The sequence below is a fragment of the Oncorhynchus tshawytscha genome, linkage group LG18, assembly GCF_018296145.1.
Source record: "Oncorhynchus tshawytscha isolate Ot180627B linkage group LG18, Otsh_v2.0, whole genome shotgun sequence".
NCBI lineage: Eukaryota > Metazoa > Chordata > Actinopteri > Salmoniformes > Salmonidae > Oncorhynchus > Oncorhynchus tshawytscha.
Window position 1 is genome coordinate 26,345,964 of NC_056446.1, and position 15,578 is coordinate 26,361,541.

A 15,578-nucleotide genomic window follows, 5' to 3' on the forward strand; every position below is an offset into this window, starting at 1 on the left:
GTGACTGACCTTCATGTCTTAAAGTAATGATGGACTGACATTTATCTTTGCTGTTCTTGCCATAATATAGATTTGGTCTTTTACCAAATAGGACTATCTTCTGTATACCACCCCTACCTTGTCACAACACAACTGATCGTCTCAAACGCATTAAGAAGGAAAGAAATTCCACAAATTAACTTTTAACAAGGCACACCTGTTAATTGAAATGCATTCCAGGTGACTACCACATGAAGCTGGTTGAGAGAATGCCAAGAGTGTGTAAAGCTGTCATCAAGGCAATGCGTGGCTACTTTGAAGAATCTCAAATATAAAATATATTTTGATTTGTTTAACAGTTTTATTTGTTTACTACATGATTCCATATGTGTTATTTCATAGTTCTGATGTCTTCACTATTATTCTACAATGTAGAAAATGGTACAAAATAAAGAAAAACCCTTAATTGAGTAGGTGTGTCCAAACCTTTGACTGGTACTGTGGTTTAGACAGATTATGATACTAGATTGAAACTGAAACTCTATTTGCTTAGTAAAGTTTGAGTTTCCTTAAACATGGACATTCAGATATTCTCACGGAACAAATGAATCGTTAAGGGGTTCCTTGTTTTCCATAGCACCTTTATTTAATGTCCAACCATTCCTGAGCAAATATTAAGTATTGTTATTCATTGTATACATACAACACTTCCACAGTAACTTCTGATCTTATGGAGTCTCGTAAATACCAAAGACTATAAAAACACTATGCATGTTCAAGAAAACTGACACAAAAACTAGTTGTCAAAAGCCATTACTGTATCATACTACTGTTATGAACAAGATCTCTTGATTGATATTAAACACACATACAATCCCTTCGCTCCCATTAGTACTGTTCAGTTTGTGCTTTGGTCTTTTACAGGATCTCCCATTTCATTAGTGTTGTCATGATCACAGGTGCACTTCCACTTGAGAATAGTTGGGAATTAACAAGGATTCTTTCCGATCCAGAAGACAAAAGTTAAACTAAGCAATAGCAATACATGCTTTTTTCCCCCTCATATACAAACTGCTTTTATAAAAGTGCATGGTAATGAATACATGGAAATATTAGTGTTGTTTAAAGTATTATATTCTCTTTGATCTGAAGCAGTATAAGTTTGGAATGTTGTTGTCTTTCTGCTGTGGTTAGCAACAGTTCATCTCCAGGGGGCGGGGTCAGTGAGAGCATGACAGAGGCTGCAGCAGGTTGGAGTTTGTATGCCCTCGGTGATGACCTCTTTGTGACCCCCTGTGTTACCACTTGCCAGGGATGGGCACCCCACACTCGTACCATCCCACGAAGGGATGTGGCGTACGCCGGCCGATAGGTCCAAAGTTGACTGGCTCCTGCCTGTAAGAGCGATAGTAACCTGCACAGGGGAGGACCGGCAGTGTTGTTATGCATTATGAATAGATGTAACACATTTTTTATGCTTTGTTAGAGGATTCTGACTGTTTCTTTTCAGCCTAGGATATTGAGGTTGTCTGTAATCAAGGCTCTGGGACTTAATATTAGCTGGAATATAATTATTTTTAATACCATAAAAACAATTCTACACCAGGCTGTAGGCGAGTGATGAATTTTGGGAGTTGATTTATGTTATTGTACCTTGTGCTGTGGGCAGATACGTTGAGAGGCTGGGGGAGCCTGTCCTCCCGTCTAGGTAAGAGTCTACAAACTGGCAGTGGTCCTCCCCATGGCCGAATGTGTCTGCTATACTGTGGAACATTTCTGGAAGGAGAGCGAGAGAGATGAGAGAGATAGAGGGAGAGAGACAGAGATGGGAGAGCCCTCAATGGTTAACAACAGAACACACTCTCACACAATATTCCATTATGTAATGAGTCCACAGAGCCCCAAAACCATAAAACACCCAGTAGCATAGGGAAGAGATGTAAAGAAAGGGTGTGATTCAGATACATGTAGTGAAAGAGTGAGAGAATGAAAGGGAGAGCGAGAGGGTATGGTAGTGAAAGAAGAACAGGAAAGCGTAAGGGAGAGAAATGGTGGTGAGATTATAAGAGAGAAAAAAATAGGAGAAACTGTAAAGCATCTTGAATTGATCCAAGACTTGAACTTGAGAGAGAGAGAAGGATATAAAGGAGGAGGAAGGTGAGAAGTAACATCAGTAGTACCTTTCAGCCCATCGCCCATAAAGATTTTGTATCTCAGCGAGTTGCACAGGACCACGCCCACAAACTTTCTGTACCAGGTCCTCTTGACGTACTGGCTGCCCTTACAGGCACTGTGCTGGGGGTTGAATCTGAAGGAGAAGGGGATCCAGATAGGCTCTCCACCTAGAGGAAGGCAGGTAGCCTAGTAGTTAAGACCATTGGGCTAGTCGGCAGGGATTGGTTTGAATCCCTGCAGACTAGGTGAAAAATCGGTCTGTGCCCTTGAGGAAGATACTTAACCCTAGTTGTTCTGGATAAGCGTGTCTTCTAAATAACTACATTTTAAAAGTGTCTGCTAAATGGCATATATTACATAACCACTAAACTGTTGCGGTGAAGGTTGAGCTCTCAGCATGTCCTTCATGACAGTCCCTCCTGATCTAACAGAGTGCTTACTTAATGCTACACTCACAAAGCTAGTCATTAATACCTACTCTCAACCTGTCAACTCTAACTGAGCTAGTCAAGACTAACTAATTGACTGCTCTTCCCTCTAGCTGACTCAACGGTTAACACGTCAACTTTTACTGAATTTTTGTTTTCATTTCAGCAATATACCATCTGTGATGTGCTAGATGCCTTGCTTTAAGTTCAGCAATTTACCATCTGTGATGTTTTTGATGCCTTGCTTAAGTTCAGCAATTTACCATCAGTGATGTGCTAGATGCCTTGCTTAAGTTTGATGTAAACAAATTGAGTAGAGCTGATATGTTAGATCCTGTCACCCTGATTGCTGAATCATTAACCCATACTTTTAACCTAACGATTATATCTGGTACTATCCCCAATGTGGCCCATGTACTCCCCCTTCAGGTGGTGGTGACCCTTGTGACCTAAATAATGATCGCCCTATTTCTAAGCTAAAATATAATAATCCTTGATTAATTCTCAGCTAAGATCTTTCTTATCTTTGAAATATATTCTAAATGTACATCAGTTGGGTTTTAGACCAGGTCAAAGCACTATCTCTGCTGCATCCCTAGTTATAAATCCTGTGGTTAATTGTATAGATAAAAGGCTACATTGTGCTGCCCTCTTCATTGACCTGTCAAAGGCTTTCAATACTGTTAATCACTCACTGCTAATTCAGATGCTTTCATCAATTGGCCTAGACCAGGCTGCATGTAACTGGTTTAAAAATGACTTGACAGATAGGACTCGATGTGGTGTTAACTGACTGATGGTGTTAAATCAGGCTTCCTGGACATTACTAAAGGTGTCCTGCAGGGGTTGATTTTGGGTCCTGTAATTTTCACATTAACAATATCAACTTGCCTGTAAAAAATTGTAACCTGCACTTGTATGCCAATAAAAATGTTATGTATGCTATTGCCCCCACAGTTGACAAGGCTCTATCTGAACTAAAGTCTGCCTTCATTGTATTACAGAAAAACTTTATTGACCTGAAATTAGTATTGAATGCAGGTAAAAGTAAGTATATGTTGTTCTCTAGAACGCATAAAAATAACTGATGATTTAAGCATGTACTTTGGATGATGTCTATATTGATTGTGTCCCTGCTTACAAGTATCTGGGCATCTGGATAGATGAAAAGCTATCTTTTAAAAAGCATCATGACGAGTTAGTTTAGAAGCTGAGAATAAAAATGAGCTTCTTTTATAGAAATATGTCCTGCCTCTCAATAAATAGTAGAAATCAGATCATTCAGTCGATGTTCCTATGGATCCTAGACTATGGCGACATCATCTATATGAATGCAGCTGCCACTTCATTAAAGCCGTTCGATGCAGTTTATTAAAGCACACTGTGCTTTATTACGGGCGACAATTTTAGCACTCGTCACTGCATTCTCTACCAGAACGTTGGTTGTCCCTCTGTGATGTCGTCACTGCATTCTCTACCAGAACGTTGGTTGTCCCTCTGTGATGTCGTCACTGCATTCTCTACCAGAACGTTGGTTGTCCCTCTGTGATGTCGTCACTGCATTCTCTACCAGAACGTTGGTTGTCCCTCTGTGATGTCATCACTGCATTCTCTACCAGAACGTTGGTTGTCCCTCTGTGATGTCATCACTGCATTCTCTACCAGAACGTTGGTTGTCCCTCTGTGATGTCATCACTGCATTCTCTACCAGAACGTTGGTTGTCCCTCTGTGATGTCGTCACTGCATTCTCTACCAGAACGTTGGTTGTCCCTCTGTGATGTCATCACTGCATTCTCTACCAGAACGTTGGTTGTCCCTCTGTGATGTCATCACTGCGTTCTCTACCAGAACGTTGGTTGTCCCTCTGTGATGTCATCACTGCGTTCTGTACCAGAACGTTGGTTGGACCTCTGTGATGTCAACACTGCATTCTCTACCAGATCGTTGGTTGGACCTCTGTGATGTCATCACTGCATTCTCTACCAGAACGTTGGTTGGACCTCTGTGATGTCATCACTGCATTCTCTACCAGAACGTTGGTTGTCCCTCTGTGATGTCATCACTGCGTTCTCTACCAGAACGTTGGTTGGACCTCTGTGATGTCATCACTGCATTCTCTACCAGAAAGTTGGTTGGACCTCTGTGATGTCATCACTGCATTCTCTACCAGAAAGTTGGTTGTCCCTCTGTGATGTCATCACTGCATTCTCTACCAGAACGTTGGTTGGACCTCTGTGATGTCACGTAGGTTGATACATTGCTATGTTTTCATATTTATTTCATTTTTAAAAAACACCTTTTTTGTGGTATCCAATTGGTAGTTACAGTCTCGCTGCAACTCCCATAAGGACTCGAGAGACGCGAAGGTCAAGAGCCGTGCGTCCTCCAAAACACGACCCAACAAAGCCACACTGCTTCTTGACACAATGCCCGCTTAACCCAGAAGCCAGCCACACCAATGAGTCGGAGGAAACACTGTGTCAGCACGCATGCGCCCGGCCCGCCACAGGAGTCACTAGAGCGCGATGGGACAAAGACATCCCTGCTGGCCAAACTCTCCCCTAACCCGGACGACGCTGGGCCAATTGTGGGTATCCCGGTCGAGGCCGGCTGCGACACAGCTTGGACTCGTACCAGGATCTCTAGTGGCACAGCTAGCACTGTGATGCAGTGCCTTAGACCACTGAGCCACTCGGGAGGCCAGGTTTTCATTTATAAAGCTTTTACTGTATCTCACATATCTCACATCTATACTGAACTTTAGACATGTGAGTTACCACACCCGGTCTCAGGGATGCTAGCTCTGGAAATTCCGTTGGTCTCTACTGAGTTAGGTAAATCAGTGTTGAGGTTTTTCACATTTTATTTGTGGAACAATTTTCAAAATGTTCTGAAAAGTGTATGTTTTGGTGCCTTTAGGCCAATTCAGAATGCTGATTAAGGACCTTATTACTGATGAATGTCTTTGTTTTTCATGACTGTGTTTCTTTCTGCTTGCATTTTGTATTTTTATTTTTATTTGTCTATTCTGTAATTGATGTAATTCAGGGCTCATCTGTAAAATAGACCTTGGTCTCAGTATGACTCCCTGATAAAATAAACTACACTCAACCTGTCAGTTCTCACAGAGCTAGTCAAGACTAACTACACATTCCCTTTATTAACAGTTTTCACCATTCCAGTCTCCTTTTCAGATACACAGCGAATTGTGCATAGCACCCAAGGGAAAGGGTAGGAAGGGGTGAGAGGGGAGGGAGTGAACGAGCACCTGCCCCCCTCATCCCCCCTCTTCGAAATACCTGACTGACTCTCTTAATTAAAAACAATAAATACCAAAACTGTACTTTGGCATCGTTTTACCACTATGGATGTCAGCCAAGTCCAGTGTATGTCAGTGTAGGTGCATGCAGCCTTTGGTATGCCCCAGACTGTTAACTCCTCACCAGCTTTCTCCAACTGTCACCTCGAGTTTCTTCAAATGACCTGAAGCAGTGATCTTCTGGACTAGAGCAATGTAGGCCAGCATGTTTTGTCAATATTGTTAGAGTAAGAGTAACATATGAGACATTTCGATACAACTCACCAGGCGGCCGTTCAATAAGAAGAGGGTCGTCTGAAAAACAGAAAACGTTCAAATGAGAGACATGAACTGGAACAGAATTCATACATAAACTAAAAAACAGGATGATACAGGCAAGTAGATGTGGCCTTAGTAGATCTAGGATCAGCAAACCTATTTCCAATCCCAGAACCACAACCATTTGCAGGCACAAAGCAAAACTGACCCTTGAACAGTATTTAGCAACCTCCCCTAATACTCATACAGACCTGATTCAGTGACATAGGTGAGCGTATCGCTAACCGGTCCCAGCCCAAAGATATTCTTTGCCTGGACTTTGAAGTAGTACCTGAGGTAAAAAAAACAACCAAGACAAAATAGTGTGTATTAGAGAGAGCCATTATTACAGGCGTTACAGAGGCCAGGTCTCTGTTTCCACATGGAAGATGTTTAGACCCTAATGACTATAGCAGATGGCTGGAAGGGAGGCAGCACTCGACTCCTGCACCATCAGAGAGGAGTGAGGGAGGCAGACTATAGCAGATGGCTGGAAGGGAGGCAGCACTCGACTCCTGCACCGTCAGAGAGGAGTGAGGGAGGCAGACTATAGCAGATGGCTGGAAGGGAGGCAGCACTCGACTCCTGCACCGTCAGAGAGGAGTGAGGGAGGCAGACTATAGCAGATGGCTAGGAAGGGAGGCAGATGGCACCTGGAAGGGAGGCAGACTATAGCAGATGGCTGGAAGGGAGGCAGCACTCGACTCCTGCACCATCAGAGAGGAGTGAGGGAGGCAGACTATAGCAGATGGCTGGAAGGGAGGCAGCACTCGACTCCTGCACCGTCAGAGAGGAGCGAGGGAGGCAGACTATAGCAGATGGCTGGAAGGGAGGCAGACTCCTGCATCAGAGAGGAGCGAGGGAGGCAGACTATAGGAGATGGCTAGGAAGGGAGGCAGCACTCGACTCCTGCACCATCAGAGAGGAGTGAGGGAGGCAGACTATAGCAGATGGCTAGGAAGGGAGGCAGCACTCGACTCCTGCACCGTCAGAGAGGAGCGAGGGAGGCAGACTATAGCAGATGGCTAGGAAGGGAGGCAGCACTCGACTCCTGCACCGTCAGAGAGGAGCGAGGGAGGCAGACTATAGCAGATGGCTAGGAAGGGAGGCAGCACTCGACTCCTGCACCGTCTGAGGGAGGCAGACTATAGCAGATGGCTAGGAAGGGAGGCAGCACTCGACTCCTGCACCGTCAGAGAGGAGTGAGGGAGGCAGACTATAGCAGATGGCTGGAAGGGAGGCAGCACTCGACTCCTGCACCATCAGAGAGGAGTGAGGGAGGCAGACTATAGCAGATGGCTGGAAGGGAGGCAGCACTCGACTCCTGCACCGTCAGAGAGGAGTGAGGGAGGCAGACTATAGCAGATGGCTGGAAGGGAGGCAGCACTCGACTCCTGCACCATCAGAGAGGAGTGAGGGAGGCAGACTATAGCAGATGGCTAGGAAGGGAGGCAGCACTCGACTCCTGCACCGTCAGAGAGGAGCGAGGGAGGCAGACTATAGCAGATGGCTGGAAGGGAGGCAGCACTCGACTCCTGCACCATCAGAGAGGAGTGAGGGAGGCAGACTATAGGAGATGGCTAGGAAGGGAGGCAGCACTCGACTCCTGCACCGTCAGAGAGGAGTGGGGAGGCAGATTTAAGAGAATACTGTTTCTATGTTCCTATAGCAGGGAGAAAGAGATAAAGAAAGAGGGGGAATAGGGTAGATTGAAAGAGGGGGAATGAGGGAGAGAGGTAGGGTGAGTGAGAGAGAGGGAGGAAGAAAAAGAGAAAGACCTCAAAGCAGCAATTTCACAAAGAGAGCATTTCTATATGACACAACGTCCCTCCTGACCGATATAAAGCAGACTTTGAGCTCTGGGCCCGCATCCACAAAGCAACTCAGAGTAGGAGTGCTGATCTAGGATCAGTTTGACATTTTAGATCATAACAAATAAGAAAAAAAAAGATTTATATATTATATTGTCAGATCCTAGATCAGTACTCCTACTCTGAGAAACTTTAGTCTCTGTGTGTTTTAAATACAGTGTAGGAATTATTCAATCGCCTCAGATTCAAAACAACACCATGAGACAAGACTGTGTGTGTGTTCTCCCTCCACTTCAGGGTTACGTACAGTAACTTGACGGTCCACTAATTTCCACCCAAACCCTTTAACGAGAGAGAGATTCTCATATAACTTTTGTCTATATACCTTGACTTCATATCTAGAGTTGTCTATCTTGTAACTATAGTTCTGGTGTAAGTAGGAGAGTTTCATGCCCTATAGCCCTTGAGTGAGCAGCATTCTTCACCCTGTGCTTATTAAGCAGACCCCCCCCACACACACACACACCTGGAGACGTCTGCCTCCATATAGACACACATGTAGTGTTCCTTCAGTGCAGAGAAACTGAAATGTATACATGTCTTCAGATTTCTCCTTATATACAGCCAGCTCCATGCAGCGTAGACCCTCACTCGGCCTGGCTCAGTTCAACCTTTCATGGGCAATTATAAACTGTCAATCACTCTACCCGCCTTTTGCACATAAAGTTTTTACTCATACGCACACACACACAGACACAGATGTACACACACACATCCACCCATACACAAGTAATATGCACACACACACAGACACACATGCACACAGACACACACACAAACCACAGGGCAAAAGCTAACGCATGTTCAGTAGGCTTCTAAATTCCGAAGTTATGAATTTAGGAACATCTGTCTCTGTGTGTGCGTGCATGTGCATGTCCGCAGTGTCAGTGGATGATGTGTGTGATGTTCGTGGGACAACTCAGCATGTGTATGTGTGTGACAGAGACAAATGTGCTGTTATGTGTTGGATTACATGTGTCTGCCTGTGCATGGCTAACACCTGAGCGTGAACCTTTGGCTCGGGTATGAACCTTTGGCTCGGGTATGAACCTTTGGCTCGGGTATGAACCTTTGGCTCGGGTATGAACCTTTGGCTCAGGTATGAACCTTTGGCTCGGGTATGAACCTTTGGCTCAGGTATGAACCTTTGGCTCGGGTATGAACCTTTGGCTCGGGTATGAACCTTTGGCTCGGGTATGAACTATTGGCTCGGGTCTGGCTGTCAGAAGGAGGGGAAAGGTCTGGACAGCCCAGATCTTAACTAACTTGCCTAGTTAAATAAAGGTTGAATAAATAAAATATATAAACCTGTCCCCCTTACCAACTGTAACCTTGGAAACACATAACCTTGGGTATGGTGCAGAGCTGTGTGTGTGTCTGTGTCTGTGTCTGTGTGTGTGTGTGTCTATGTATGTGTCTGCCCATCACTGAACTGGTCAGGTTTCCCGCTTATGATGTATTGACACACCTGCTCTGCATGAACTGTTTTCTGTTGTGTAACATCCCCCCTCTCCCTCTCTCTCTCTTCTCTCTCTCTCTCTCTCTCTCTCTCTCTCTCTCTCTCTCTCTCTCTCTCTCTCTCTCTCTCTCTCTCTCTCTCTCTCTCTCTCTCTCTCTCTCTCTCTCTCTCTCTCTCTCTCTCTCTCTCTCTGTCTCTCTGTCTCTCTCTCTCTCTCTCTCTCTCTCTCTCTCTCTCTCTCTCTCTCTCTCTCTCTCTCTCTCTCTGTCTCTCTCTCTCTCTCTCTCTCTCTCTCTCTCTCTCTCTCTCTCTCTCTCTCTCTCTCTCTCTCTCTCTCTCTCTCTCTCTCTCTCTCTCTCTCTCTCTCTCTCTCTCTCTCTCTCTCTCTCTCTCTCTCTCTCTCTCTCTCTCTCTCTCTCTCTCTCTCTCTCTCTCTCTCTCTCTCTCTCTCTCTCTCTCACTTCTCTCTCTCTCTCTCTCTCTCTCTCTCTCTCTCTCTCTCTCTCATGTCTAATCTCTCTCTCTCTCTCTCTTTCTCTCTCACTCTCTCTCTCTCTCTCTCTCTCTTTCTCTCTCACTCTCTCTCTCACTCTCTCTCCCTCCTCTCTCTTAAGGTTCTCTCTTCTGTCTCTTCTCTTCTCTCTTCTGTGGAGCTGAATAGACTGGGAGAGTGTGAGAGAGAAACAGGCACATAGAGAGAGAGAAACAGGCAGAGAGAGAGAGATAGGGAAAGAGAGAGAAACTTTCTCTATCTCTGAGATCTCTTTCTCTTTTTTGCCTCTTTCTCTCTCATGTGAGGATGAATCTCATGTATAATATTAACCCTGGATACAGAGTTATGGAGTGTTTAAGGTTGAAGTTGTGTGTGTTTCTTTCCTCTCTGTGGAGCTGAATAGACTGGGAGAGTGTGAGAGAGAAACAGGCACATAGAGAGAGAGAAACAGGCAGAGAGAGAGATAGGGAAAGAGAGAGAAACAGGTAGAGAGAGAGATAGGGAAACAGGTACATAGAGAGAGAGAAACAGGTAGAGAGAGAGATAGGGAAAGAGAGAGAAACAGGTAGAGAGAGAGAGCGGGAAACAGGTACATAGAGAGAGAGAGATAGGGAAACAGGTACATAGAGAGAGAGAAACAGGTAGAGAGAGAAAGAGAGAGAAACAGGTAGAGAGAGAGAGATAGGGAAACAAGTACATAGAGAGAGAGAAACAGGTAGAGAGAGAGATAGGGAAAGAGAAACAGGTACATAGAGAGAGAAAGAAAGAAACATCGAGAGAAAGAGGATGGTAGTTTATTTGGACTGGCTAATCACAAAAGGTCAGTGGTTCAAGCACAGTGTAGGCTGCTCACTCCATGAGCGCACAGTCGAGCTACCAAGAACTCATTAGCATCCAAACGTTATCTCCGTTCACATTGCATAGAGCAAAAAGATGAATCTGACCCAGAAACAGAGTTTGTTTTGAGTCAACTCTTTTCAGCGAACTGTGCCCAACTCCAAAATAGTACCCATAACCTTTTTATATATTACATTTGAGAGAAAATAGCAACAGCCTCCCTAGGTTTGTATGCTTAGATCCCGCTACCAGGATCGATATGACAACAGCCAGTGAAAGTGCAGGGCGCCAAATTCAAACAACAGAAATCTCATAATTAAAATTCCTCAAACATAAAAGTATTTTACACCATTTGAAAGATAAACTTGTTGTTAATCCCACCACAGTGTCCGATTTCAAAATCGGACACTTTACGACGAAAGCACACCAAACGATTATGTTAGGTCAGTACCTAGTCACAGAAAAACACAGCCATTTTCCAGCCAAAGAGAGGAGTCACAAAAAGCAGAAATAGAGATAAAATAAATCACTAACCTTTGATGATCTTCATCAGATGACACTCATAGGACTTCATGTTACACAATACATGTATGTTTTGTTCAATAAAGTTCATATTTATATCCAAAAATCTCAGTTTACATTTGCGCGTTACGTTCAGTAATGTTTTCCTTCCAAAACATCCAGTGATTTTGCAGAGAGCCACATCAATTTACAGAAATATTCATCATAAATGTTGATGAAAATACAAGTGTTATGCATGGAACTTTAGATAAACTTCTCCTTAATGCATTGCTGTGTCAGATTTCAAAAAAGCTTTACCGAAAAAGCATTCCATGCAATAATCTGAGTACAGCGCTCAGACACAAAAACAAGCCATACAGATATCCGCCATGTTGTGGAGTCAGTAAAAGTCAGAAATCGCGTTATAAATATTCACTTACCGTTGATGATCTTCATCAGAATGCACTCCCAGGAATCGCAGTTCCACTATAAATGTTTGTTTTGTTCGATAAAGTCCATCATTTATGTCCAAATACCTCCTTTTTGTTCCCGCCTTGAGTTCACAAATCCTAATTCAAGACGCGCTGGTCAGATGAAAAGTAAAAAATTCCATTACAGTTCGTAGAAACATGTCAAACGATATATAGAATCAATCTTTAGCATGTTTTTAACATAAATCTTCAATAATGTTTCAACCGGAGAATTCCTTTGTCTTTAGAAAGGAAAAGGAACGCAGCACCTCTCACGGGAGCGCACGTGATCAGCTCATGGCAGACACCTGATTGAAAGAGCTCTCATTCCCCACTCCCTCACAGTAGCAGCCTGAAACAAGGTTCTAAAGACTGTTGACATCTAGTGGAAGCCTTAGGAAGTGCAATATGACCGCATAGACACTGTATATTCAATAGGCAATGAGCTGAAAAACTTCAAACCTCAGATTTTCCACTTCCTGGTTGTATTTTCTTCTCAGGTGTTTGCCTGTCATTTGAGTTCTGTTATACTCACAGACATCATTCAAACAGTTTTAGAAACTTCAGAGTGTTTTCTATCCAAATCTACTAATAATTTGCATATCTTAGCTTCTAGGCCTGAGTAGCAGGCAGTTTACTCTGGGCACCTTGTTCATCCAAGCTACTCAGTACTACCGCCCCAGCCATAAGAAGTTAACTAAAGAAGCGTATGTTTTCATACGCATGTTTAGAAAGATGCAACCTGTAAACCATAAGGAACACAGCCCTACATCATAACAGTGCCACATGTTTTATCTGTGTGTGTGTGTGTGTGTGTGTGTGTGTGTGTGTGTGTGTGTGTGTGTGTGTGTGTGGCGCTGGTGTCTGCTCTATGTACATTCCTGTGTGAGTCTCAGTGGAGTATCTCAGCACGTTGTTTTCAGGGTGATTTCAACATGTTTTCAAACCTGCCTCTATCCAGTCAGCTCTGATTTACGTCACTCTGAGGGCTTATTCACTTAAATAAGCATTACAATACCACACTTTGCTGGTCTCTGCCTGGGCCTGATATCACAACTGTAAATACACAACCATAGAATTACACACAGATACAGTGTACACATGTTGTGTGTCTAATATCACTGAGACCTGCCGGGAACAATAATCATTTAAACACACATTCCAATCCCCTGTAGCTATAAACACTTACACACAGATGCAAACACGCAGCCAAACACCTGCACAGACTGCACACAAATCGGTATAGAAACTATGACCCGTAAAATCTCTCAAATCTCTTGTTTGTGTACCCGGTCCCTCGCATAAGATTATACCCAGAATTTGAACATTGAATACACACGCACACACACACACACACACACACACACACACACACACACACACACACACACACACACACACACACACACACACACACACACACACACACACACACACACACACACACACACACACACACACACACACAAACAGAGCATATTCTCACCTGGAGTTGGGTTTGAGGTTCTCTACAGCCAGGTGTGTGCCACTGGAAGTGCTGGAGGACCACCTGTTGTTGAGGATGTCATCATATGAGGCGCTGTGGACCATGTAGCCTGCAGGGGTCACACACATGGCAAGGGTCAGGGGGCAAAGGTCACGAGAGATTACAGAAGAGAGACAGATCCATTTTGAAGTTTAAGAAAGAGGTGGCCATCTTGTTAGTGTGGTCTGAGGTCTGAGGTTTCAGAGGAAAGATTTTCATTTTAGAGGAGAGTGATTGGAGCCAGGACAACAATCACAACTAATTTTAAAGGTATCAGTGGTTTTAAACTAGAGACAGCCTCCATAAGTCACATTATGCATCTGTCAACCACTGCCCATACCGAGCCTCTCTGTTTCTCACCTCTCCTTTTGCCTCTGCTCTCTCACACACACACAGGAGGGTATTCCGACATAAAGCCCCAGGCCAGTGTGTGAGTCGAGAGTTCATGGAATGCTCAGATCATGCCACTCAGCCAGTGGAAACTCTACGAGGGCCAGGCTCACCGCTTCCCGCCACATCAAGCCACGATGTGTTCCTATTGAATGTTTTAGGACCTAATATTTCTGCAGAAGCAAGGACAACACAGCTGGCTCAAGATTATGTTGTTCCCTCTTTCTCTCCCACTATTGCAGCCTGTCACTCACTTCTTCTGCTCCTCTCCTCCTTAAATTTTCTCTCACCCCAGCTATCTCTCTCTCCCTCTCTTTCTTTCCTCTGATCATTTTCCTGATAACTGAGAGAAGACAGGAACTGTAGTATATGATAACAAATAGCCCAGTGATTATACTAAACAATGTGAATGAGATACAGATGAAGAGGAGAGGGGATAAGTAACACAATTTGCAACACATCTGGAAAACCACATGAGAGAGAAAGAGCGAGATTGGAAAGGAAGTGATAGGGGTGTGGAGAGAGGGGGGGTCAAGTACAGCCTCCTTTACAGAAATCAAAACTCTGTGATGTCTAAAACATCGGGGTCGGGGGAGTCCCTAAAATCTAACTAGCAGCTCACTAGTGACAACAACCAGTTAGATTATTTCTGCTGACCAGCTATGATCCTTTGAGAAGCACAACAAATGGGTCAGGAAAGAAAAGTTGAAGTCAGACTAAGCGCACACTAGCTGCTTGAAGCACTGACAGAATACTCTTGACACTTACATTGTATTTACAGGACTAGCAAGCTGCTAGTCACCCTGCGTGACATTGTGGTCCACTCCCCTGACACCATATTGTCCTTTAGTGGGATGGTCCAGTCCAGTCCACTCACCTGACACCATATCGTCCTTTAGTGGGATGGCCCAGTCCAGTCCACTCCTTCTGACACCATACCATATCGTCCTTTAGTGGGATGGCCCAGTCCAGTCAACTCCCCTGACACCATATCGTCCTTCAGGGGGATGGCCCAGTCCAGTCCACTCACCTGACACCATATTGTCCTTCAGGGGAATGGCCCAGTCCAGTCCACTCCCCTGACACCATATCGTTCTTCAGGGGGATGGCCCAGTCCAGTCCACTCACCTGACACCATGTTGTCCTTTAGTGGGATGGCCCAGTCCACTCCCCTGACACCATGTTGTCCTTCAGGGGGATGGCCCAGTCCAGTCCACTCACCTGACACCATGTCGTCCTTCAGGGGGATGGCCCAGTCCAGTCCACTCCCCTGACACCATGTCATCCTTCAGGGGGATGGCCCAGTCCAGTCCACTCCCCTGACACCATGTCGTCCTTTAGTGGGATGGCCCAGTCCAGTCCACTCCCCTGACACCATGTCGTCCTTTAGTGGGATGGCCCAGTCCAGTCCACTCACCTGACACCATGTCGTCCTGTAGTGGGATGGCCCAGTCCAGTCCAGTCCACTCACCTGACACCATGTCGTCCTTTAGTGGGATGGCCCAGTCCAGTCCACTCACCTGACACCATGTCGTCCTTCAGGGGGATGGCCCAGTCCAGGATGACGAACGAGTGACAGCCTTCCATGGCGACCACGGTGATGTTGTGGGGCTTGTTCTTGGGTGGCTGTTTCTGATTGGAGGCCAGGCTGTCTTTCTTGAACAGGTTCTCCAAGACGTCCACCTGGAGGTATTCCAGAGCCTCCGTCAGCGAGCACGGAGCACCCGGATCCTTCTGGATGAAGTTCACGTACGGAGCTGTAGGGAGGGATGGGAGTGGAGGGTGGATGGCAGGGAGGGATGGGAGTGGAGGGGGGATGGGATGGGAAAGCAG

General features: G+C 45.0%; 1 protein-coding gene across 1 annotated transcript in view; it reads right to left on the bottom strand.

Annotated features, from left to right (window-relative positions):
• Window positions 1-603: 603 nt before the first annotated feature.
• LOC112217378 (fibronectin type III domain-containing protein 1) overlaps window positions 604-15,578 on the bottom strand; it is a 121,013-nt gene continuing 106,038 nt past the window's right edge. Inside the window, exons 16-22 of the mRNA XM_042300509.1 lie at window positions 15,266-15,502; window positions 13,317-13,425; window positions 6,412-6,491; window positions 6,167-6,196; window positions 2,160-2,321; window positions 1,633-1,755; window positions 604-1,393 (exon numbers count right to left, since the gene is read on the bottom strand). Coding sequence (XP_042156443.1) covers window positions 1,278-1,393; window positions 1,633-1,755; window positions 2,160-2,321; window positions 6,167-6,196; window positions 6,412-6,491; window positions 13,317-13,425; window positions 15,266-15,502 — 857 coding nt within the window. The 3' untranslated portion in view covers window positions 604-1,277. The remainder of the gene's footprint in view (window positions 1,394-1,632; window positions 1,756-2,159; window positions 2,322-6,166; window positions 6,197-6,411; window positions 6,492-13,316; window positions 13,426-15,265; window positions 15,503-15,578) is intronic.